Raw genomic sequence first — 26,773 nt, forward strand, 5'->3', positions numbered from 1 at the left:
TAGTTGGGGACATCACATACACACACTCACACACACAACAAGCAACAGTTCGTGTCTATGTTTACGGTTCTCTACGTACGGTTGAAAAAATAAAGAGAAACATACATATGTATGTATGCCTGTGTATGAATATAGTATGTATGTACATTCGTATTAATGTATACATTGGGCAATCGAACACAGTTGTTTGAAAAATGAACAAATTCGTCCTTTCTCGGGCTCAGGAGAATCTGTTTACCAAGTTTGGTTATTCTAGCTCTTATACTTTCTGAGATCCTTGCGTTCATACAGACGGACAGACGGACATGGCTATATCGACTCGTCTTCTCATCCTGATCAAGAATATATATTCTTTGTGGGGTCTGCCACGCCTCCTTCTGCCTGTTACATACATTCGCACAAAACTAGTATACCCTTTCACCCTTTGGGTACAGGGTATAAAAATCCACAGTGCCAACGACGATAGCGGCGAATTTCACAACGACGTCGGCAGTGGCCAACGACGAACCCGGTAGCGACGCCAGCTGAAAACGCTTTGCGAACGATGAACAAAGAAAGATCGACGATTTCAAGCGAAGTAGAAGCTGAAAGCAAAATATTGAAAGACCTACCTACCTGATGTTAGAAAACGAGGCGTTGAGAAAGACGGAGAGAGAAAAACAGAATGTATCATCGGCCATCGTGAATGTTGCTGCTGACAGTAATGTATCAAGCAACATCCCCATAAATTTGTTGCGCGATATGTTGCCAACATTTGACGGCAAATCAGCTGCGCACACGTGGGTCACTCAGGTAAAGGCGATCTCGAGCATTTATCAATTAAATGATGATATGCTACGCATGCTGCTAATGACAAAGCTAAAAGAGGAGGCGCAGTCTTGGTTCTACTCTGACATCAAACATTTAAGCCAACCGGTAAGTAAACTGCTGGAGGAAATGGAGAAAATATTTTGCACAAAGCAAAATAAATTACTTCTACGACGCCAATTTGAGCAACGCAAATGGTTGGTGGAAGAAGACTTTGGCACCTATTATAACCAGAAACTGCTACTGGCAGCTCAAGTGCAGCTCGGCAAAGAGGAACTGATCGACCAAATAATAGATGGAATTCCGGATGAACATCTTCGGCGCCAAGCTCATATGCAGTGTATCACATCTGTTAGGAGCTTTTGGAAAAATTCACCTACCTAGCAAGGCAGCACCTCAAAAGCCAAGGAGCTTAGCAGGGCTAGAAAAGAAGTCTCCAGTGCGGTGCTTCAACTGTAACTCAATGGGCCATTTTGCAGCAGAATGTCGCAAACCGATGCGTGATCGTGGGGCCTGCTATGGTTGTAGAAGCCTGGAGCACAAAATTTTAACCTGCACCGAGAGAAAGAACCCAACAAATGACTACGTAAGATTCTTTGAATTAAAATTTATAAAAAATATTAAACCAAGTTTCCCAACAGAATGCCTAATAGACTCAGGGAGCCCAATAAGTTTCTTGAAAGTATCGAGTCTAATGAAAAGTTTAGCTTATAGTGAAACAATGTATGAAAAGATAAAATGTAATGAAAAATGCAGTTTTGATTTTACAAAACTAATTAGATGTTACTGCGAATTGAATAACAATGAATGTTATTTTGGTTAATATTATACCAAACTTCAAATTTTGAAAAAATTAAAATGTATTCCGTATTAGTTAACAATAATAACGTTTAGTTTGAAATATGTTTAGTACCAAATGAGTCGATGGGCTTTGAGGCTGTGTTACGTAGGAATTTTCTGAATACATTTAAATTTAAGCTTATTTCTGAATTAATGCAAATTGAAAGTTCCAGCCATGGCTTAGTCAAAAAAAAAAACGGCAACACAAGAAGACAAATAGACAATAGCGATCATGATAAACAATAAACAAGAGAGAACGCTACAGTCGAGCAAGCCCGACAGTGGGAATTAAAAAAATAAATAAACTCGTCCTTTCTCGGACTTAGGAGAATCTGGATGCCAACTTTGGTTATTCTAGCTTTTATAGTTTCTGAGATCCTTGCGTTCATCCAGACGGACGGACAGACGGACGGACGGACAGACGGGCGGACATGTCTAGATCGATTTCTCTCGTCGTGCTGATTCAGAATATATATACTTTATGGGGTCGGAGATGCTTCCTTCTGCATGTTACATACTTTGCACAAACCTAATATACCCTTTTTACCCTACGGGTACAGGGTATAAAAAATAAAAATGATAGAAAAATGAGATTAGAAAACAAGAGAGAACGCTACAGTCGAGCAAGCCCGACAGTACTCTCCACAAAAAAAGAAAAATTAATAAAAAATCAAATTATTAAAAAACAAGAGAGAACGAGCATGCCCGACAGTAAAATAGCCTGTACTCTCCACAAAAAAAGGGGGGGAAAAAATTTAAAAAAAAAAATAATGAAAACAAGTAAAAAAGCTAAAGTCGGGTGTCCCGACTTTGAAATACTCTGTACATATGTTTACAATAATTATAGAAAATAAAAAAAATTAAGAAAATAACAAAAATTTTTATCGATTTTACCTCTTTTGGTATTCGAACTCACGTAAATGGTGTATAATTGCATATTTACATAGCAATTGCGTCTGTGTGAGTGTATGTATGCCTATACGCATCTATTCGCATCTAACATGTTTACGTTAGCAGTCAACCAAACAGCAACATCAAAAGCCGCGGGCAGCGCTTGAGCAGCGCTGCAGCAGCAAACATATTTATGGCTATAACTTCTTGTTAAATCGGTCTATCATAATGACTTGGTGTACGGATACATAATTACTAACTGGGGGTGTTTTCCAAATTTGAGTTCGAAATTCCAAGAACTACGGGAGTTAGAGAAAATCGCGATTTGCATGGGAGAGGGGGGAGGGAGGGAAAATACACATTTTCTGCGTATTCACATAAGGCATCTGGGACTTAAATTTGGTGTCCGTAGGTCTTATAGTCTCCGAGATATAGGCGATTATACGAATGAAAAATCGGAAAACCCCCCATAGGGGGGAAAATCAAAAAAATAAACTAAACTTGCACAGCGTGCACACATAAGGCATCTTTGTGCAAAATTTTGTGTCTCTAGCTCTTATAGTCTCTGAGATCCAGGAGTTCATGCGGACAGACGGACAGACAGACGGACAGGGCTAGATCGATTCGTCTCGTCATGCTGATCAAGAATATGTACACATTGTACACAAAACTAGTATAGCCTTTCACCCTTTGGGTACAGGCTATAAAAAACAAAACAAACTCGTACAGCGTACACACATCAGGCATCTTTGTGCAAAATTTAGTGTCTATCTCTTAGTCTGTGAGATCCATTTGGTGCGAATGTATGTAACACAGAAGGAGGCGTGGCAGACCCCACAAAGTTTATATTATAATTGATCAGTATGAGATATCGAGTAGATATAGCCATGACCGTCTGTCCGTTCGTCTGTATGAGCGCAACGATCTCAGGAAGTACAATAGCTAGGATAACCAAACTTGGTATCAAGGTTCTCTAAAGCCCCAGGCAGATCGAGTTTGTGTTTTTTTTTTCTGATACACCTCCCCACTCCCCTGCAATTCGTGTTTTTCCTAACTCTGGTAATTCTTGGAATTTTGAACTAAAATTTGGCATATACATCCAGTTCGTGGTTATTTGTCCGCAGCTGTTGTTGTTGTTGCTGTTTTGGTTCAACTTTGTGCTGCATACATACACGCATATAAACACGCATATAAGCACGCATAGGCACGTGATGTAAATGTATGCTGTTAAAACTGAACATGTCTTCTCATTGAAATTAATTACATAATTAATTAATTAATTCACTTTTTTTAATAATTTAAGTTTGGTTTTATACCCTGCACCCAAAGGGTGAAAGGGTACACTAGTTTTGTGCGAATCTATGTAACATGGAGATGGAGGCGTGGTATATATATTCTTGATTAGGAAGACTAGTCGAGTAGATATAGCCATATCCGTCTGTCCGTCCGTCTGTCCGTCTATATGAACGGTAGGATTTCAGAAAGTATAAGAGCTGAAATAAGCAAACTTGGTGTTCCAATTCTCCTATGTACGAGTTTGAGTTTTTTTCGACGCAAATCGTGTGAACTCAAATTTTGTTATTACATCCAGTTAGTGATTATGTATCCGTATGTTGAGTTTCATTGTGATTGGTCAATTCGAAAGAAAGCTATAGCCATAAATAAAATTGCTGCCAATGCTCTGCTCTGTCCGCAGCTGTATTTGTTGCTGCTTTGACATAATTATGTAATGCACACACACATATGTACAAGTAAACAAACACTCATAGACACGTTCCTGATGTAAATGTATGTACGCATGTACGGAATATTTTATATTTAATTAAATTTGTTTAATAAATTTTTTTCGTGGGGAGTACAGGGTATTGAAGAGTTGAGCCTGTTCGGTAGCATTCCTTTCTTGTTTTAAGTAATTTTTTTCTTAAATTTTCCTTTTTTGTGGAGAGTAAAGGGTATTTTACTGACGGTTTTGCTCGACTGTAGCGTTCTCTCTTGTTAACTTTAGTTCATGTCATAGTAAGAAATGCCACGTGGATTGGAATTGTCATATGAAGAGCGCTGTAGGATACGGGCAATGAGCGATGCTGGTATAAAAATTGGACAAATAGCTTCTGCTATAATTCGGCATTGTAATACAACAGCAAAATTTTCAAAAGATTCAGATAGTTTCGGCGTTGCCGTCAGTTAGCTACTAACAATAGCGTGCGCAGCACTGACTATAACTAGACAAGGTGTGCAGCAAATAATGATGGACCACCTTGGATTTGCTTATGTGGCAAACCTCTACTGTAGCGCCGGCACAAAGAAGCACATATGGTATTTTTCAAAAAGGATGTCATGGCGATGAATAAAAGTTTAACTCAAACGGCCCTGATGTCACCACAAATATTGGAGGGATATTCGAAGCCCAAGCAGACCTGTTACAAACGCAACCATGGGGGAGGAAAGCTTTTGGTATTGGCTGCCTTTAACTCAAAAGGCAACCTAGCATATTTGGGGGTCCAGAGTAAAATTAACGCTGAAAACTATAAAGAACTGCTGCCGTAATTTTTTCGGACCTAGAAGAATCTGGATACCAACTTTGGTTAGTCCAGCTTTTATATATTCTGAAATCCTCGCGTTCATCCAGACAGACGGGCGGACATGTCTAGATCGATTTCTCTCATCATGCTGATCAAGGACATATATACTTTACGGGGTCGGAGATGCTTCCTTCTGCATGATACATACTTGTACATTCGCACAAAGTATACCGTTTTACCCTTTGGGTACAGGCACTTTGTTTATACACTAACTAGCAGGTATTGCCCGTCTTAACCCGGCTCAATATGTTTCCAATTGTATTTATTTTGTGTGTGCATAACCTACCCATATGTTTTCACCTTAAAGGTTACCAGTAGGAAGGCATTTAAGGTATTTAAATGAACATTTTCTGTTCTTGACAAAAAATTGTTCAGTAGTCCGTTACATTTTTGATCTTGACAAACTATTTCGTTAAACGAACATAACCACTATAACTAATATTTTTTAAAGCTCGTTTTCCCCCCGTTGGAGCTAGAATTTTCCAAAAGCCTTTCTTAGTGTGCTCCTACACTATGATGGATACTATGAAACGATACTTGAGTCCAAATTTAAATTCACATTTGAGTCTTTTCGTGCCATATTGAGTCAATACGGCCACGCACAAACTCGGAATATGAAACACGGCACTCGTGTCAATGCCGTGCAGCGATGAGCCACGATCAAAAAGCACTGGCACCGATACCATCAAAATATCGAAGTTTGAATGCAATAAGCAGAATATTTAAATAACAAAATCTAATTATTTATTGACATCAATAAGAACAAATCATATACATACATACATCTGCCCGCAATGCGAAGCAGAATATGCGTAGCTCCGTTATTCGGTTTCTGCTTTACTATCGCTTACGCAGTCGTTGCCTAGCGACGGTAACTGTAACATTTTGGCGTTTTGCCTTTGCAATTAACATTAAATGGTCAAAACGAAAGAAAAAGAGCGAGCTAATGACTTGCAGTTGTTGTTGTTTTTAGAGCATTATTTTTTTTACAATCAAACAACTGTGTTCGATTGCCCAATGTATACATTAATACGAATATACATACATGCTATATTCATACTAGAGATGGGCACGGGCCGGCTATTTTCGGCCCGACACGACACGGCCACGAAATTAACTTTTAGAAACACGCACGCGCACGCACGACGAAAATTTTTCTTAACACGGCCCAACACGGCCCAACACGGCCCAACACGGCCCAACACGAACTTTTTATATATTAAATATAAAAATTAAAAAAAAGAAAAATATATATATATGTACATAAACATTACAAATTTTTATTCAGAAAGATTATCTTATCAATATTTGAGCTAAGAAGCCGAGTACGTCGCTCATTTAAAATATGTCCAGAAGTGGAAAAAACTCGTTCGCTTGTTGCAGAGCTGACAGGGATATTGAGTATATGCCTTGATAATTGCCTTAGCATTTTAAATTTTGTTGATTTTTTCCAGAATGTTAGCACACAAATTCCTGGATCAACAACACTACTTATATAATCATCTATTTCAATATCCATTCTTGACTTGTCCAATTTAATTTTTTTTTTAATTATTAGTGTCCAAAAATTCTGAAAAGTCGTGTTGACTATTGGGTGCTTCGTTTTCTTATTCAAGTGTTAAATCGTTATTTAAGCTATCATTTATTTCAGCTAGCATCGATTTTAGTGTCAGAATGACGTGCCCCTTTTTATCGGGACTTAAAAAGTTCATTTCCTTAAAAGGTGGATTCAAAAATAGCCCCAATAAATGAACTGTGGTTGGTTCAAAACGTTTTTTTTAAAGAATTTAAGGTTAGATTCTTTAGTTTTGTTATAACAGCAGAATCGACAACGCCCCAGTCGCAGTGGTTCTTCAGCTTTTCAGACCACAACGCAAATATAACAATTGTTGATTCTTTTTCAGAACTAAGCTTCTCTGAGCATTCTTTAAATGGTTTGAGAAAATTGAATAAGTCATGCATCAGGTCAAAGTCAATCCCTGAAATACGTTTTAATTCATTTTTTTCCAGTAACAAATGCTGGATTTCTAATTTAACATCATAAATGCTATTTAGCATAATATAGATTGAATTCCATCTTGTGCTTACTTCCTGTTTTAAAGTTTTGCTCAGCTTGCAATTAAGCTCTGAATGTTTAAAATATTTTACCAATTTTTTAACTAAATTAAGATTGTGACAAGAAAGCCTTTTGTGGTGGCTAAATGCGGAAACAACATTTGAACCATTGTCTGTTATTATGACACTACTCTTAAGACTGTTTCGTAGCTCATATTCATCAAGTATAGAATTGACTTGTTCCAAAATATTAGATCCTGTTTTAGAAAGTACAAATTCTTTTACACCTAACATAGCAACTTTAAGTTCAAACAAATCTGTAATATAGTGGGCACTAAGACATATGAAAGTCCGCTGTGTATACATATCTGTCCAAAGGTCGGTGGTAAATGCCAACTGCTGCTTAGCGAGGTCAATCTTAAGCTTAGCTCTTATATTATCATATGTCACAGACAAAACTTTTGTTGATAATGAATTGTCTAAAAATGTATTTAGCTTGTCTTCTAAAATATGGGCAAACGCTAAAAGTAATCGAATTATCGATATATTTTGATTATTTACCCAACATTCGTTTTTTTATTACTTTAGTTGTTCATTTTATTTCGTGCTATGTTCGTGTTCTTTCGTGTTTCTTCGTGCGTGTTTTGTCGTGCCTTTTTGGCTCAACACGCACGGCCACGCACGAAATCGGAATTTACAACACGAACACGCGGGCCCACGCGTGGCACGAAGTGCCACGACAAAAAACACGGCCCGTGCCCAACTCTAATTCATACACAGGCATACATACATATGTACATATGTATGTTTCTCTTTACTTTTTCAACCGTACGTAGAGAACCGCACACATAGACACGAACTGTTGCTTGTTGTGTGTGAGTGTGTGTATGTGATGTCCCCAACTATTTGATATTTGTTGTTGCTGCATAAAGTTATTAATGAAAACACTAATGCCAAATGCACTAAACAAAGAAAAAATTACTTTTAAAAATGTTATATTATATAATTTTCAATTAATTAACATTTCTTGCTCTGTCAGTGCAAGACGAATGTACATACATACATATGTAGATACATATGTACATACATAGATGTGCACATATGTATGGACATTCACACATTAGTATCTCACATGTTGCTTTGGCTATTTAAATCGTTTGCACGCAACTACACGAACAGCTGTTTGTATGTGTGTATATGTATACTTAGTTGTCCCCAACTGTTTGATATTTTGTATTGTTTGTTCTGCCTGCTTTTGTAAAATGCATATTTTGAAAATCCTTGAATGCAAAGTTGTAGATTTAGTTACGTAGATTACATTATCCAAATTTTAAATCGATCGGACTAAATTTATAACAAAAACTTTTCATTTGAAATAGTGAATAAATATTAAAACCCCAATAATTCAAGCTCCAACACAAATTTCGAGTATGCAGTTTTGTTTGTATCCTTTAATTGATTTTAGAAACTACATTTTAAGTCGATCGGTTGAAAAATGCGGATTTTTCAAACAAACTTTGGATCTCTTTTTCCCCCCTTTGGAGCTCGAATTTTCCAAAATCCCTTCTTAGTGCGCATCTACACCATGATAGGATACTTGAGTCCAAATTTCAGCTTCCTAGCCTTTACCGTTTGGGCTGTGCGTTGATCACCAATCACTCAGTCAGTCAGTCAGTCAGTCAGTCAGGACAAACTGTTTTATATATATAGATATAACCTACGGATACATGGTATAAAAATGGACAAAGTTATCATAAAATTTAATAATTGTCCTAGGAAAGATCTTAAATAAAGATTAAAAAAAAATGTATTAAATTAATTTAAGTGGGCACAGATTTTAGCTCGCTCGACTCTACCATTCCTTTTTTGTTATATTTCCATTAATTTGATAATTATAAATTTGGAATTCATATATAAAATTTTTTTGTTTATATAGGTTATAAATGCAAGAACTTTGTTTAATGAAACAAAAAACCGTTCCATTGTACAAAAAATTATTTTACAAATGAATTGCAAAATGGGAGGATCGCTTTGGAGAGTCAAAATACCATTTAAAAATGTAATGATCTGTGGTATTGATTCATATCATGACCCGAGCCAGAAAGGAATTTCCGTTGCAGGTTTGTTAAGAGTATAAGAAATAAATTTCGTATCACAAATAAATTTTGGGCTGTTTATTTACAGCATTTGTGTCATCAATGGATTCTTCATATACGCAGTGGTACAGTAAAGCAGTTCTTCAAACTAAACGAGAAGAAATAGTCAATGGACTTACTTCATCTTTTGAAGCGGCACTTAGATACTACAAAATTAGAAATGGGTATTTTCCAGAAAGTGTTGTAATATATAGGTAAGTATAGGTAGTAATTTAATTAAGCTTTACGTAAAGGCGTTATGGAGGTGTCGTTTGACACCCGATTCGAAGGGAGCTATTTACGAATTACTCAAGAAATTCAATTAAAATAGTTTAATAGATAAATAATTTATTGAACTAAACCCCTTTTATATGATACTACCAGAAAACTTATATACATACAGTGGCTCACAGCTTTGGAGGAGCGAAACTATTATGCCTTGAATAAAAAATTTGGTTACCATTTGAAAGTTTATTAACTCTAGTTTAATATAAGATGTAAAAGTATTGGTTAATAAACCACATATAAAACGGTCACTAGCAAAGAAAAATTTCAGAAATGATGAACATTAATATGCCTAGTATAAACAAAATATTTCAACGTTCTTTTTACGAAAATTGTATGGAAAATAAGGGCAGAAAGGCCCCAACCTCGATTATCATTGAAAGTACTACCGATATTTTTAAAAAAAAAAAAAAAAAAAAGCAAAACCGCCACCTTTAGTTTCAAAACTTGTGTCCTAGGCTCAGGAAAGCTTAACAAAGCAATATGGGGTAGCAACTGATGGCCGGGTACCAAGTGATCATTTTTCTGACTAAGTAACATGCAAAAGTCCTCATATCAGTACCACGAATATTCTTTACAGATTCAACTTCGCCAGGTTACACGTTTTGAGGGCCCCAGAGCTATGGAACCCACAAGTATTCGTAGATGGGTCATAATCTAATATTGGGCATTATAACCTACAAGGTGCGTTCCAAAGTAAACAGGACTTTTGGAATCTAGCGCCCCTTGGTGGCGCTATCTATATGTCGACTGGTGCATTAAAATCTGCTATCTTTATCGATTGTGCAGTGATTTCATGACATTTCATCGATTGGAAGTGAAGTTATTGCGTTTTAAGTGTCAGTATGTTTGTGCTATTAAATTAAATTAAATTGTTAAATTTTGTTTTAAAATTGGTAAAACTTTTACCAAAATGTTTCAATTGATGGAACAAGTTTATGGCGATGATTGCCTATCCCGTAGCAGAGTGCACGAGTGGTTTCAACGTTTTCAAAGTGGTCGTGAGGACATACATGACGATCAACATGTGGGCCAATCAAAATTCGTGATCACCGAAAATTCCATCGAAACTGTGCGTGAATTCATCAAAAATCATCCGAAATCATCATTGAAATTGATGGAAATGGTATTGAACATCTCCAAAACATCGATTTATCGCAGTTTGACCGAACATTTGGGCTTACGAAAGGTGTGTACTCGGTTTGTTCCACACAAATTGACTGACGACCAAAAATTGCTCTCATCGATTGATGCTTGTGACCGATTATTTGACCAAAAATCACATTTTAACCATTAACCACTCGCCGTATTCACCTGATATGGCACCGTGCGACTTCATTTCGGAAAAATGCATTTGCCCATGAAAGGAAAGCGTTATGCAGACGTAGACTGCAAAAAGCTGTATTGAAGCAGAAGGAGACTATTTTGAATAAAATAAATTGATTTTGCCGAAAAAACTATTTGTTCTGTTTTTTTTTAAAAGTCCTGTTTACTTTGGAGCACACCTTGCATGTTTGGCGGAAGCCGAATTCTAAGTTTCAAGGACCAATTCTTAACGCAACTGCTACATATAACCGTGACAACCGTGGGCCTGTATGTCGGTTGCTGGTCCAGGAAGGTTAGCTTTTTTGGAGTGGTATCATAGAGGTATGATAGTAATTTTATGGAACAGATTTTGAAAACATTCAATTTCCAATAAAAACGCCACTAAAAAGGCGCTTATAATTGAACTAGCAGGTATTGCCCGTCTTAACCCGGCTCAATATAATGTTTCCAATTGTATTTATTTTAACCTACCCATATGTTTTCACCTTATAAGTTACCAGCAGGAAGACATTTAAGGTATTTAAATGAACATTTTCTGTTCTTGACAAAAAATTGTTCAGTAGTCCGTTAAATTTTTGTTCTTGCCAAACTATTTCGTTAAACGAACATGACCACTATAACTAATATTTTTTAAAGCTCGTTTTCCCCCCTTTGGAGCTAGAATTTTCCAAAAGCCTTTCTTAGTGTGCTCCTACACTATGATGGATACTATGAAAGGATACTTGAGTCCAAATTTCATCTTTTACCGTTTGGGCTGTGCGTTGATCACCAATTAGTCAGGACAAACTGTTTTATATATAGATATAACGCAACGTTTTAAGATAGACGATTTGCAAAAAAGGGGGAATAATTATAAGGGTAATTTTAAATTTACATTTGAGCCTTTTCGTGCCATATTGAGTCAATACGGTCACGCACAACCTCGGAATATGAAACACGGCACTCGTGTCAATGTCGTGCAGCGATGAGCCACGATCAAAAAGCACTGACAATTCTTATCTCAATTTGCTAGAGTAAAACTTTCGATAGTTGAAGCCACCGATACCATCAAAATATCGAAGTTTGAATGCAATAAGCAGAATATTTAAATAATAAAATCTAATTATTTATTGAGATCAATAAGAACAAATCATATACATATATACATCTACCCGCAATGCGAAGCAGAATATGCGTAGCTCCGTTATTCGGTTTCTGCTTTACTATCGCTTACGCAGTCGTTGCCTAGCGATGGTAACTGTAAACTTTAACATTAAATGGTCAAAACGAAAGAAGAAGAGCGAGCCAATGACTTGCAGTTGTTGTTGTTGTTTTGTATGTACATGCTACATACATATACAGGCATACATACATATGTATGTATGCATGGGCACACATAGACACGAACTGTTGCTTGTTGTATGTATGTGTGAGTGTGTGTATGTGATATTTGATATACGGCAAGTAAAAAACATATTGCTATAGATTTTAATTAATAGATTACAACAATACAAGCTTGCAAACAGACGTGTTTTTTATCGCTCCGATCAAATCTTTAATTTGTAAAGTTCTATGGGACATTTTACGCCCTTAGTGAAGTTACAGAGAAACTTGAAACAGTTCGTGTTAAATTTAATTAAAGGCATTAATAATAATAACAATAATAAGAATATTCGCACGAAAGCATTTTTCAAGTGCGCAAAATTATACATACAAATAGAACAATACAATACACTGAGTCATACTCTCACAAATACTCTCGCATCAGCGTTCAACAAATCACTCAATAAAATACAAACCGAGAAATCGAATTTCGAACTACACTAAACAACATGGCACCGCAACCCAACAAACGTGCACGTGAAAACACCAGCACTGACCTTAAGGAGGGCCGCCAGTCGGAAGCTGTTTCATCAAAGATAATGGCAATGATGAATTTGCGTTTTGAAGAGCAGGCCAGCCTCTTCACCACTCATATGGGAGATACTGAGCAGCGCATCCTCAACGTGGTGCTGGAGCGGTTCGATCGCATGGCTGATGAACTGAAGCAGCTACATGAGCGTGTGAATAACATTGAACGCGAGGTTGAAGAGCTGTCCTCGTTGAGGGAGCGGGTGGGTGTGCTTGAGACGAAGCTCGCTGCGCAGCTCGATGCCGCCAATGCCGCTTGCGACTTGCGTGTACAGGTGGGTGACCTGAAATCCAGATTAGAACATCAGCTTTCTAAGCAGGAAAACGCAGATATAGCAAATAACTTGCGTTTCCACGGTGTCCCGTATGTAGAAAATGAAAATCTTAAGGCGATTTTCAACTCTCTCTGCTTCGCCTTAGGAGTAACTCCGGCACCCAAGTTGAAAGAAATCTATCGGGTCAAGCAAAGCAGGACCAATAATTCCATTGTTGATCCGGTGATAATAATTAGACTCGAACATATGCGCGATAAAACTTCACTTTTGCGGGCAATTGGCACATACCGGCGAGAAACTCAACAACAATTAAACTTGCTGCTCCTAGGTTTTGACTCGCCAACCCCAATTTACATAAATGAGCAACTAAGCAAACGAAATTATGATATTTTTAAAGAGGCAATGAAAATGAAGAGACAGAAGTTGCTCTTATCAGTATTTACTCGCCGCGCATTAGTGCATGTTAAAACACCTACTTGCGATACAGTTGTTCGTGTTGAGGGCATGCAAACGCTCTTGGCACTGCAGAATAACTGCATAAAAGCTTTAACCCCCCTTGCCGAGCCATCGGCTGAGACGGACGGCGTTGGAGCTTTAGGGGAACACCTTAGCAATAGTAACTTTCGCACTTAAGAAACTTCTGTTATGCTTTAATTTTAACATAGTTATTTGTAGTAGTAACTGTCATGCTTGTTTTAAATTTATCTGTTTTTTCTATTTATATTTTACATCGTATACTTCGAGTGCGTTTCTGAATCGACTTCAAATACTTAAATATGCAAATTAGTAATAGTAGTTTAAATGCGAGCAGCCATACAATGCTAAAAGTTCTTTGCAACCGAAAGCCAGGCTTACATATTTGTCATATCAATGCGCAAAGCCTAACGAACAAGATAGAAGAATTTAGGTATATGTTTGTAAATTCCAAGGTTGAAGTTATATGTGTGTCTGAAACTTGGTTTATGTCTGACATGTGTAGTTCGTTGATTAATTGTGATGGATTTAATGTTTTCCGCTCTGATCGTGCAGGCCATGCGGGTGGAGTTGCAATATATGTAAGTAAGAAAATCAAAGCCAGAATTATATGCAAACAACCTGAGGGGTGTGCAATAGAATACGTTTTTATCTCACTATATCACCTAAAAAACTGCCGAAACATCTTAATTGGATGCATTTATCGACCTCACCGCAACACAAACTACACTGATCTGATCAGTATATTTTCTGACATCTCAATGAACTATGAAGACGTAATTCTAACGGGTGATTTCAATTCCAATGCTCTGTGTGACGCTCGTCTAGTTGATGATATGGAGGCATTAGGCATGAAAATTGTTAATGCAACACAACCAACATATTTCTCACAAACCTCTAACACATTACTTGACCTTTTTTTTATACCCTGTACCCGTAGGGTAAAAAGGGTATATTAGGTTTGTGCAAAGTATGTAACATACAGAAGGAAGCATCTCCGACCCCATAAAGTATATATATTCTTGATCAGCATGACGAAAGAAATCGATCTAGACATGTCCGTCCGTCTGTCCGTCCGTCTGTCCGCCCGTCTGGATGAACGCGAGGATCTCAGAAACTATAAAAGCTAGAATAACCAAAGTTGGCATCCAGATTCTCCTAGGTCCGAGTAAGGACGAGTTTATTTTATTTTTTGGAATTTTCCCCCCCTTCCCCCGCTGCAGAATTTCGTTAATAGCGTCCACATTTCATGCTACCTAAACCAAACTTTGCACACATAATTTATATATAATTATCTACTGTTGTTTAAAATTTTATTCAATTCGGTCAATTCTAAGAAAAGTTATTAGCGAAACAAATTCTCGCCAGTACAACCCCATCAAACTGCAGCAACAAGTTCGCTCTTCTTCCTCTTTTTGCTGCTGCTATGGGCGCATATAACTCAGTGACGGAAGTTTACCTGGGTAAAGGGTATTACACTGTCGGGCTTGCTCGACTGTAGCGTTCTCTCTTGTTATTAATAATTTAAAGAAAATCTTACTATACGACCAACTTTCTGTACCTGTGTTCTCTAAACATGACCTCATCTTCTTGACACTTGACACTATTATTGATAAAACTGACCATAAAATAGATTATAGAGATTTTAAGAATATTGAGATTGCACAGCTAAATGACGAATTTTCTTTACTTGATTGGGACGATATTTACCGGTTACCCACGGTCGATTCTCAACTGCAACAATTCGAACACAAAATAAGCTATCTCTACCATAAATTTGTACCACTACGAACGAAAATCGTTAGACCCACACAAGAACCTTGGTTTAATGGCACAATTAGACTTGCCATTAAAAAACGGAATGATGCATATGAAAAGTGGAAAAGATATAAATCTGAATATCACTATTCTAAGTTCAAATACCTCAGAAAGCAAGCATCTTGCTTGATAAATGCTGCCAAACGAGCTTATCATACTTCACAATTTAGCAATGCGATTTCAAGCAATCAGACGTGGAATAAACTTCGTAGAATGGGTATTGGTAAAACGAAATCATTTCTTCCCTCCGATGTTGACGTGAATGAATTAAATAATAAATTTGTACAAATTGAAGTACCTGTCATTACGCATAATACATATGTAAACGCTGTACCTAATGTAACCTGTGATAGTAGTTTTAGCTTTCGTTGTGTCAGTCAATGTGATGTCCTAGAATCTGTCCTTAAAGTTAAGTCAAACGCGGTCGGATTTGATGACCTACACCCAAAATTCATCAAAATGATTTTACCTAAAGTCTTAGCGCATATTACACACATTTTTAACACATCAATTATGACTTCCTACTTTCCTGATAAGTGGAAAATGTCAAAAATCTGTCCTATTTCTAAGACTAACAATGAATACCGTCCTATTGCTATTCTTCCTTATCTCTCAAAAGTTTTCGAGAATCTAATAGCAAACCAGATTAGTGACTTTCTAAACATAAACCTTCTCTTATGCGATGACCAATCTGGTTTCAGAAAGCACAGAAGTTGTACCACAGCTGTCCTAAATGTGGTTGAGGATATTCGCAGTCAAATGGATACTGGCTGTGTTACTTTTTTTAGCTTACTCGACTTCAGTAAGGCATTTGATTGTGTTAATCATGAAATAATGTGCACTAAACTTAATAGAATGTATTACTTCTCAAAAACGGCAACAACTTTCATACATTCTTATTTGTCCAATAGGCGTCAAGCTGTTGTAATATCGTCTGATCATTCTTCGTTGTTACCTGTTAGTCGCGGTGTTCCACAGGGATCTGTTCTTGGTCCACTATTGTTCACCTTGTACGTGAATGACCTCCCTTATGTCTTGTCTAACAGTAAAGTCCACCTGTATGCTGATGATGTTCAAATGTATGTTAGTCGTCCTGTTACTAAATTAAATGAGTGTATAAGTGTTAGTAATGGTGAACTAGGGAAAATCTCTGACTGGGCTAAAAACAATGGGTTAAAACTCAATCCCACTAAATCTAAATGCCTAGTAATCTATAAAAACCAATTAAACACTTCAAACATCAACTCCCTTGTGATTGGAGACACTCCGATTGAATATGTCGATCAAGCTAATAACTTCAAGCTAATAGCTTCTGCTTCAACAGGAGCTTGACATGGAACAATAATATACAAATAAGGCTGTTGGTAAGGTTTATGGTGCGTTAAGACTTCTGAACTTGACTCAGCAATTCCTACCTGTAAATCTGCGAATGATGATAGCGAAAACATTCATACTTCCAATACTATCCTATGGTGTTGAGGTACATACATATATGCAAATTGTGACGCAATTTCATTCGCTTACAATAGTGTCGCTCGTTATGTTTTCGGTCTAAGACGCTCTGATCATGTCACCAGCTATGCATACCAACTTTTGAACTTAAGTATCATGTCTTGGATAAACTTTCGAGTTTTATTATGTTTACAAAAATTGATAAATACTAAGGAACCAGCATACCTGTATCAAAGAATTAAATTTTCCACATCTCTAAGAACTCATAACTTAGTATGTCAGCGCCACAGGCTTCTTTTATCCGACAGACAATTTTTCATACATGTATATGCTGTTCGCATTTGGAATGGACTACCAACACACATAAAAAACATCAGAAACGCTACTCAATTTCGAAGTAATCTAAAAAAATATCTTCAAAATTAGCATTAATAAACTGTCACGATAACAAGAATGACATATACAATCATTTTACAATGTAATTTAGTTTTAAGAAAAATATAAATTTTATTAAACTTATTTTAATTCTCTGTCTCAAATTTTAATATAAACTCATTATAAACTAACTAGTTTAGTACATATGTAAAACTCTTTATGTGACTAGTGCTATAACATATAAGTAACTCTACTTGTTGCGCTAGGAAGTAATTAACAATAAATAAATAAATAAATAAATATATTTTAATCGTTGAATGCCAATTTGTTGATATAGTTATGTTGATTACATTACCCAAATTTGAAATCGATCGGACAAAATTTGTAACACAAACTATTCATTTCAAAAAGTGAATAAATATTAAAACCCCAATAATAAAATTAAATGCGATATATCGAAAATATCGATACTTGTGTTGATATATCGTAATACAAGTCGAATACAAATACATCGAAAAACATCGTTTGAGAGTTATTGATTATAATACTGTATTCGATTGTTCACTGTACACATACATACATACATACAAATGTATTTGTATGTGTACGGTAACTGTAAACTTTTGGCATTTTGCGTATGCAATTAACAGCAGTAAATGATCAAAACGAAAGAAGAAGAGCGAGCCAATAACTTGAAGTTGTTGTTGTTTTAAAAATTTTGATTTGAAACCATAGAACACTATTTATTACAATTACACAACAGTGTTCGATGGCCCACTGCATATACATACAAACTAGACAGCTGCATGGCAGGTTGAAAAGAATGTAATCGAATTGAATTGAGTTGAGTAAGTGGAACATTGAAAATGAAATGAATTTGTATGAATATGAGTGCGTCTTATGTCTCATAGCATACGACATTCATTGAAATGAGTTAGAATAAATGAAGCGTAAAACGGAATGAAACAATTGACATATCGGAAAACATTCGAATTATTCGAGTTACTCTAGTTACTCTACTCTAGTTATTATAAAATCTGCTCCCTTTGGTGCGACAAAGGCCGAAATTGAGGAATATGAAGCCTTTGGATATGCCATCACCAGTGATATATGGACAGATAATTATTTGAAAGCGTCGTATTTGTCTTGTACAATTCACTATACAAAGGAGGGAGTTCTTCTGTTGCACAAAACAAGCTGCAAAATATTTTGCATTCCAGCCAGTACCGTGGCTTCGGAACGCATATTTTTAAATTTTTAAATGCTAGAAATTTAATAACAGAAAATTGTTGTCTATTAGCCACCAATCCTGACAAAATTAACCAGATAATGTTTTTAAGTTCTAATATAAAACATGTAAAAAAGCTAAAGTCGCGTATCCCGAATTTGAAATACTCTGTACATATGTTTACAATAATTATAGAAAATAAAAAAATTAAGAAAATTTAAAAAAAAACAAAATTTGATAGATTTTACCTTTCTCGGTATTCGAACTCACGTAAAGGGTACATAATTGCACATTTACATAGCAATTGCGTCTGTGTGAGTGTATGTATGCCTATGCGCATCTATTCGTGTCTGTGTAAACATGTGTGCAGTCAACCAAAGCACCAGCATCAACAGCTGCGGGCAGCGCTTGGGCAGCAAATATATTTATGGCTATAACTGCTTGTTAAATCGGTCTATCATAATGAAACTTGGCATACGGACACATATTAACTAACTGGGGGTTTTTGCCAAATTAGAGTTCAAGAATTACGGGAGTTAGAGATATTCACGATTTGGGATAAAGAGAGGGGAGGGAGGGAAATTCCAAAATACACATATTCACATCTGGGACTAAAATTTGGGGCTCCTAGGTCGTATAGTCCCGAGATATAGGCGATTAGACGAATGGAAAATTGGAAAAACCACCATAGGGGGGAAGTGGGGAGGAAATCAAAAAATGAAACAAATAAGGCATCTTGTGCAAAATTTGGCGTCTCTAGCTCTTATAGTCTCTGAGATCTAGGTGATCATACGGACGGACGGACGGACAGACGGACAGACAGACAGGGCTAAATCGACTCGCCTTGCCATCATGATCAAGAATATATATACTTTGTGGGGTCTGCCACGCCTCCTTTTGTGTGTTCCATGTACACTCGCACAAAACTAGTATACCCTTTCACCCTTTGGGTACAGGGTATAATGAAGAAATTATTATAAAAACGAAAGTTTCCCACATCACAACTGGCTGCATAAATTCATTTTGTTTTTTAATAAGCTGTGAGCCACTGTAGGTACTAGTTATTTCGCCTTAAACAAGAGGAAAATTTTGTTGTCTTTTTATACAGAAGGGAACGTGCAGGATCAACAAAGTAGTTGTATTCTTTGATAAATCGCTAGCTTTTTAGCGATTGCAACAAACAATATTTAACTAGTTATTAATTGAAGACACGCGGAAATCTTTCGATTATTAATATGGCTTTAATGGCTTGGAAAATGTACAGACGATGTTAAATGTGCGACTATTACTTAGCGAGGTTCACAGTGCCGATATTAATTAGCGAGAGATTTTGCCTGCTGCCGCTACAAGCACAGCAGCTACAAGGACCAGCACAAGAAAAACGTACAAAGAGAGCGCCACAGAGAGCGCAGTAAAGGGCGCAATAGAGAGCGCAAAGGCAAGGCTTAGAAGCTAAGTAGGGTGCTCCAACATTCCGGCCCCTTTGAAGGACTCGCGGTCTTTCAAATCCACACGGAGCACCGCCAACATCGTGGACTAGTCGCCTAGCAGCGCCGCTGCCTCCAACAATCCTCCTATGTGAGGAGGTCGGGGAAGAATGAACCACCAATCGATTCGTCGCTCTGCCGCAGAGTCCGTCAGGGCGTCCTTTCTCCGCTCGAAAGCCGACGGCAGGTCCCTCAGCAAGCCGCTTGTTCCCGCGAAGTTCGTCACGTTGTCGCTAAAGACCATTTCCGGCAGGCCGCGCTTCCCGATGAACCTTGTAAAGACGTTAAGGACAGTATCAGTGGATAAATTAGCTACCAGTTCGAGATGAACGGCCTTCGAGGCAAAACTAACGAATACCGCTACGTAATTTGTAACGGGCGGTCTTCCGCGTATGCGATAGCTACCATGGAATGGGCCGCAAAGTTCGAGTCCACAAACCTTGAAAGGTCGACCTTCTCGAAGGCGATCACCTGGCAAATTTCTCATTATTTGCTCAACTAACTTGGGCTTGCATCGAAGGCAGTTATGTAAAACTGCTGAGCAAGACCTACGAGTATTTATCACCCAAATCTGTTGCTTTAGCAGCCCAACTAACATCTTAACATCACAGCTCTTGCCACAGAGTTTTGGCCGCTGCGACGATGGGGCACAAAGGTCCAAGTTGCTCAGACAAACGAAATAATATATTCCGCTTTGTCGGCTTCAACGAAGTAAAGCTATCCTCATGCAGATGATAACGAAATACATCATCATGAGGAGCCAGCATGTCGTCAACATAAAAACAATTTTTAATGACATTTAACGCGACATGGGTCACCATAAATATTTGCCAATTCAAACAACGAGCGCACAGCTAAAAATTGCGCTCATGCAGTCCCGTATGTTACAGTGTTCAACTTAAAGGACTGCAGCTCATAAATAAAGCGCCCTCTGAATAGTCGGCCCAACCATTAAAGTAATGATAGATCCGTTGACGTTTTACTAGAAGCGTCAAACACCACACGCAATTTGGTTGTGGTGTTTTCAGGCCTCAGGACACACTGATGAGGAATATAGTAGTGCTGTCCTGGAGAAGGAGATTCAAGAGCAGACATATGCCCAAGATCACGATACTCTCTCATGAAGTCATGGTACATGTCATGGAGAGTTTTGTCTCTTGCGAGTTTGCGCTCAAGTTGCAGAAATCGTCTTTCAGCAGTTTGAAAGGAAAGCCCTAGTACAGTGGGATCGGATTTGAACGGAAGTTCGACTTGAAAACGTCCTGTAGACAGGCGCTGTACTGATTTGGTGAAGTGGGCTTCACAGGCCTTTTGTTCAGCTGTCTGGCCCACAGCCTTCGACTCATTTGGGCTCCGATCGAGTTCCCAAAAGCGTTGAACTAATGTGTCGAGAGAACAATCACTAACTTGAGCGACAACGTTACCGCTGAATTGTTGAGGAGGTATTTGCCCTGTATATCTACCAGCAACAACCCATCCCAGCAATGTCTTCTGCAACAATGGAAGACAAGAATTGAGCTCGATTTGCCCAACGCATAATAACTTGTAAAAAAGTTCAGCGCCTAGGAGAAAATCAACCTTGGCTGGCTTATAGAATTCTGGGTCAGCCAACTCAAGGTTTGCGGGTATTTTCCAATTCGATGTGGGCACAACTTACCAGGCTGACAAGTAGATATGGATTTAAGAACCCAAAAATCAGTGCCAAAGCTGTGAGAATCCAAACGAGATTGTATATCAGCGCACACCTTGTGCCTACTACCAGTAGTGGTTCCACCTGCCATTACAATACTCACAGCTGTGTCTTTACGCTTTAATCGAAGGCGCTGCGCAAGGTTCTCAGTCATGAGATTCAACTGTGAGCCGCCGTTAAGCAACACACGTGCAGGATGGTATTGGCCGAATCTATCTCTAATATTCACCAATGCTGTGGCAAGAATTACTTGATCGGCACTTAAAACGTGACCTAAGTACGCTTCTGGAGGTGCGACTGCGTGTGGAGCGGGTGAATTTTGCACAGCTACAGAGTATCTGTGCAACAACGAATGGTGTGGTTTTGAACACACCCGACACTTGGAAGCTTCGCAGCTGGAAACTATATGACCCACATTCAAACAATTGAGGCACATTTTTTGAGTCTTAGCAAACTCAAATCGCTGCATAACAGATATAGAACCGAAGGAAGGGCAAGAATAAATATTGTGATCCGCAGAACTACAATATGTGCGCTCCGAAATCGGTTTTGAAGGCTTTGAAGTACCCTTTGTGCAAGAAAACGAAGCTTTACTGTTTCTTGCAGGTTCGGCTCGCGGTTTATTTTTAACCCGAGTTGTCTCTTCAGCCGCTAAATATTGGTAACGTCTATTTAACTGCTTAGCGCAGTCATCCCAAGAAGGCAACTTGTCATTCCTCAAAACGAGATTTGGTTACATGATCAACTTTGGCCATAACCATATGTATGATCATTGCGTATGAGATGTCCTTTTCACTTCCCAACGAAGTTAAAGACGCATAAATGGCAGAAACAGTGTCAATGATGGACCGCAAACTAGACGCATTAGGTTTGGTCGTACTTGGGATGTCAAACAATTGCGAGATAGTGTCGAAAAATATCAAACATTTGTTGTCGTACACAGACTTGAGGCTAGCAATGGCTTTCGAGTAATTGCAGTCCGTTAACTGAAACGGTTTCACAACTCCTAGAGCCTCACCTGACAAGCACGACACCAAATGGTTAAACTTCTCGACGTTGGCCAACGAAGGATCGTCATGAACTAGACTTTCAAATAAGCACATAAAATTCTTAAATTCGGCATGCTTTCCACTGAATGTAGGCAGCCGCATTTTGGGTAACTGTGACCGTTGACTGGCCATCATAGAACAGTCATGAGAAGTCTGACTTTCAACTTTTTGTTTCGTTGCCTTTACATACAACGCCTTAGTTGAAATGCACAAATCCTCAAGTGGCCCTCTACTATCGTTACTTGGATTGAGACTATCCAAATCTGCCTGAAGCGCCATAGCTTTCTTTATGTAACCTTCCAACAGCTCGAGACGGCACTCGAGTTCTGTTTGTTCAAACGAAATTGTCTTTAACTGAAATGCCGTTTTCATACGAGCAATATCAGCGCTAACCTTATCAAATTTCAAGTACTAGTTTAGAACTAGATTTAGCTACTACTTGTTGCTTCTCAGATTCCGACATGGTAGAGTATAACCAAAATAAACTCTAAACAAGTTGCAAATCAAAGAAAATGAAAACCGAACTTTCCTAACAGCCCTCGCAAATAACAACGCGCTAAAACAGCAAGAGACCAACTGAAATGCACAGAGATTATGTACACACGCACTCAGTACAGTATGCACGCAAGCAAAGTAGCAGTCCAAGCGACCGCACAAACAACAACAAATCTGCAAGCAATCTCAGCTGTACTCAGAAAATAGGCGTCGATTACCGCAAGCACGCTTTTAGGCAACGCTAATCCAAACGGGTAGCGGGGGGAAGTTCGTTGGCCCAGCGACAAGTGTAGCCGAAAAAAGGCGCGCACAAAAGAGAGAGCGACAAAATTCTTTTGCTACGCTAGCGGCGAAAGCAACAACAAAGCTATGTTTGTATGTATGCAGCTGATGCAACAAATCTTTACCAAAAAACCAACACAATAGAAACAAAATAACTTTAAAATATTTGTTTTTTATGTTAAAAATCAGCTTAGTAGCCCTTTTTTAATTGTTGTGGTTTGTTTTGCCTCGAGGTTTTGTTAGTAGTTATGTATGTTTATGAGGGTGTATAATTTGTTAATTTATGCAAGGTGTGGGGTATGTGCGTATGTATATGTATGTATGTATATAATATTATCATGCAGTGGCGAGTATGTATGTATGATTATGTATTTGTGTATGTAATGTGGTTGCACAAATAATTTAAGTGCCAAAAATTGAGTCCGCATAAGCATACACGTACTATATATACATATGTATGTACGTATGTGAATAGGTTTTAAACACCTTTCGCTTGCACAAATTTGCAGCAATTAAACTTCTTAGAGCTTTATGCTCAATTGTTGGCACAGAATACCTGTAAGCTCTCAAAAGAGTCCACCGAAACTTCCCTGGATTCCGAGCGACGATCACCCATTAGCCAAGCCAAACGACAGTACCACAAGTAGGGCAGACAGCAGCTCCACAGTCCAAACGAGCAGTTGTAGTTGATGGTATCCAGAACACCAAGGCACCAAGCTCCAAATCCAAATAAATGTAGCAGGAAGGTATCCAATCGACACCAGCCTCAAACAAACGAGTAGTAATCACACGACCTCGCACAAAAACCAAGCCACAAAGCCCGCAAACAAACGAGAAAATAATCTTAAGAAAACCGAAGTCCCTGCTCGGGCGCCAATGAAAAATCGCTAGCTTTTTAGCGATTGCAACAAACAATATTTAACTAGTTATTAATTGAAGACACGCGGAAATCTTTCGATTATTAATATGGCTTTAATGGCTTGGAAAATGTACAGACGATGTTAAATGTGCGACTATTACTTAGCGAGGTTCACAGTGCCGATATTAATTAGCGAGAGATTTTGCCTGCTGCCGCTACAAGCACAGCAGCTACAAGGACCAGCACAAGAAAAACGTACAAAGAGAGCGCCACAGAGAGCGCAGTAAAGGGCGCAATAGAGAGCGCAAAGGAAAGGCTTAGAAGCTAAGTAGGGTGCTCCAACATTCTTCATCAGGGTGACAAGACGAGTCGATGTAGCCGTGACCGTCCGTATGTAAACAAGGTTCTCAGAAAATATAAGAACTGGAATTAACAAACTTGGTGTTAAGATTTGTCCCAAAAAATATACGGTTGTGTTTGGATTCCTGATTTTCCTATAATTACCAACATAACTTAATAACAAGTGATGCCCCAACATTTCGAATGGTAACCCCTTGACAATAAAAATATACGCAAAATTAGAATTAACTATGACCGTTATGAACTTTAATATCCATGTAAATGATTTTAGTGAGATTATTTCTAGTGCTCATAAAGTAAATAAATGGGAATAATACGAGCGTAAGATATTTTTCATAAGGCAAGAGATTATTATACATTTGAATCCCTGTTGGGTCAAATCAAGCACTATCCGTTACCATCATTTGCTACAACTTATCTACAGGCCACAACAATTCATATCGAAACACAAAGCGGCTATTTAAGCCTAGCCGCAGTATCCTGTCCGCCGCGCTTCTCCGTTTCATTTAAATTTGTACATTTTTTCGACCTACTAGATGACCGCTTCATAGCAGCTGGTGACTACAATGCCAAACACACACACTGGGGATCCCAAGAGGCTCAGATTTATGTGGAGCACTTAACAGATCTATTATCGGATCACTCGGCAATCCTTTTTTACCTTTATGACCACCCACAGTACTCGGAGCGCCCTTAAATAAAGGAAGTACTGCAAAGATGACATAGATACCTCAGTTCAAGCATTAGTGTCTGTAATGACACTGGCGACAAAACATTCCACTCCATGGCTTCGGCGGGAGTGGCAAGCGCGCAGATCACCTGACTCAAAGGAGCGGTTAATAATAGCCAACCATCTACTAAGCAAACCCCTAGAAGATGAGAAACACCGAGCTCAAATGGACTATATGGAGCAACTCTCCCCAAACAGCAAACGATTCCCATTGTGGAAAGCTAAATCAGGCGCATGTCCACCAATCGAGAGTGAATCACCATTACGTACACAAAGAGGAAAGTGGGCAAAAATTCGTTTAACGAGTTTCAACGTGGTCGCACGTCGGTTTTTAATGAGCCACGCCAATGAAAATGGCTACCACGGAAAAAAACGTGATGAAACCCCATGATCTCGTATTGGCAGACCGTCGATTGAAGGTTGTTTCCAGCTGTGGTATGGCTAAACTGTTAGGCTAATGCACATACAGTTCGGTCCGTATCCAATCGACACCAGCCTCAAACAAACGAGTAGTAATCACACGACCTCGCACAAAAACCAAGCCACAAAGCCCGCAAACAAACGAGAAAATAATCTTAAGAAAACCGAAGTCCCTGCTCGGGCGCCAATGAAAAATCGCTAGCTTTTTAGCGATTGCAACAAACAATATTTAACTAGTTATTAATTGAAGACACGCGGAAATCTTTCGATTATTAATATGGCTTTAATGGCTTGGAAAATGTACAGACGATGTTAAATGTGCGACTATTACTTAGCGAGGTTCACAGTGCCGATATTAATTAGCGAGAGATTTTGCCTGCTGCCGCTACAAGCACAGCAGCTACAAGGACCAGCACAAGAAAAACGTACAAAGAGGGCGCCACAGAGAGCGCAGTAAAGGGCGCAATAGAGAGCGCAAAGGAAAGGCTTAGAAGCTAAGTAGGGTGCTCCAACATTCTTCATCAGGGTGACAAGACGAGTCGATGTAGCCGTGACCGTCCGTATGTAAACAAGGTTCTCAGAAAATATAAGAACTGGAATTAACAAACTTGGTGTTAAGATTTGTCCCAAAAAATATACGGTTGTGTTTGGATTCCTGATTTTCCTATAATTACCAACATAACTTAATAACAAGTGATGCCCCAACATTTCGAATGGTAACCCCTTGACAATAAAAATATACGCAAAATTAAAATTAACTATGACCGTTATGAACTTTAATATCCATGTAAATGATTTTAGTGAGATTATTTCTAGTGCTCATAAAGTAAATAAATGGGAATAATACGAGCGTAAGATATTTTTCATAAGGCAAGAGATTATTATACATTTGAATCCCTGTTGGGTCAAATCAAGCACTATCCGTTACCATCATTTGCTACAACTTATCTACAGGCCACAACAATTCA

At 38.2% G+C, this 26,773-nt stretch overlaps 1 protein-coding gene across 1 annotated transcript in view; it reads left to right on the forward strand.

Moving 5' to 3' along the window:
* LOC115630060 (protein argonaute-3) overlaps nt 1-26,773 on the forward strand; it is a 265,544-nt gene that overhangs the window by 158,016 nt on the left and 80,755 nt on the right. The window contains exons 4-5 of the mRNA XM_030526694.1: nt 9,112-9,295; nt 9,360-9,525. Of these exons, the coding sequence (XP_030382554.1) occupies nt 9,112-9,295; nt 9,360-9,525 (350 nt within the window). The remainder of the gene's footprint in view (nt 1-9,111; nt 9,296-9,359; nt 9,526-26,773) is intronic.

Source organism: Scaptodrosophila lebanonensis, unplaced genomic scaffold (assembly GCF_003285725.1).
Source record: "Scaptodrosophila lebanonensis strain 11010-0011.00,11010-0021.00 unplaced genomic scaffold, SlebRS2 tig00000250-arrow-arrow-pilon, whole genome shotgun sequence".
NCBI lineage: Eukaryota > Metazoa > Arthropoda > Insecta > Diptera > Drosophilidae > Scaptodrosophila > Scaptodrosophila lebanonensis.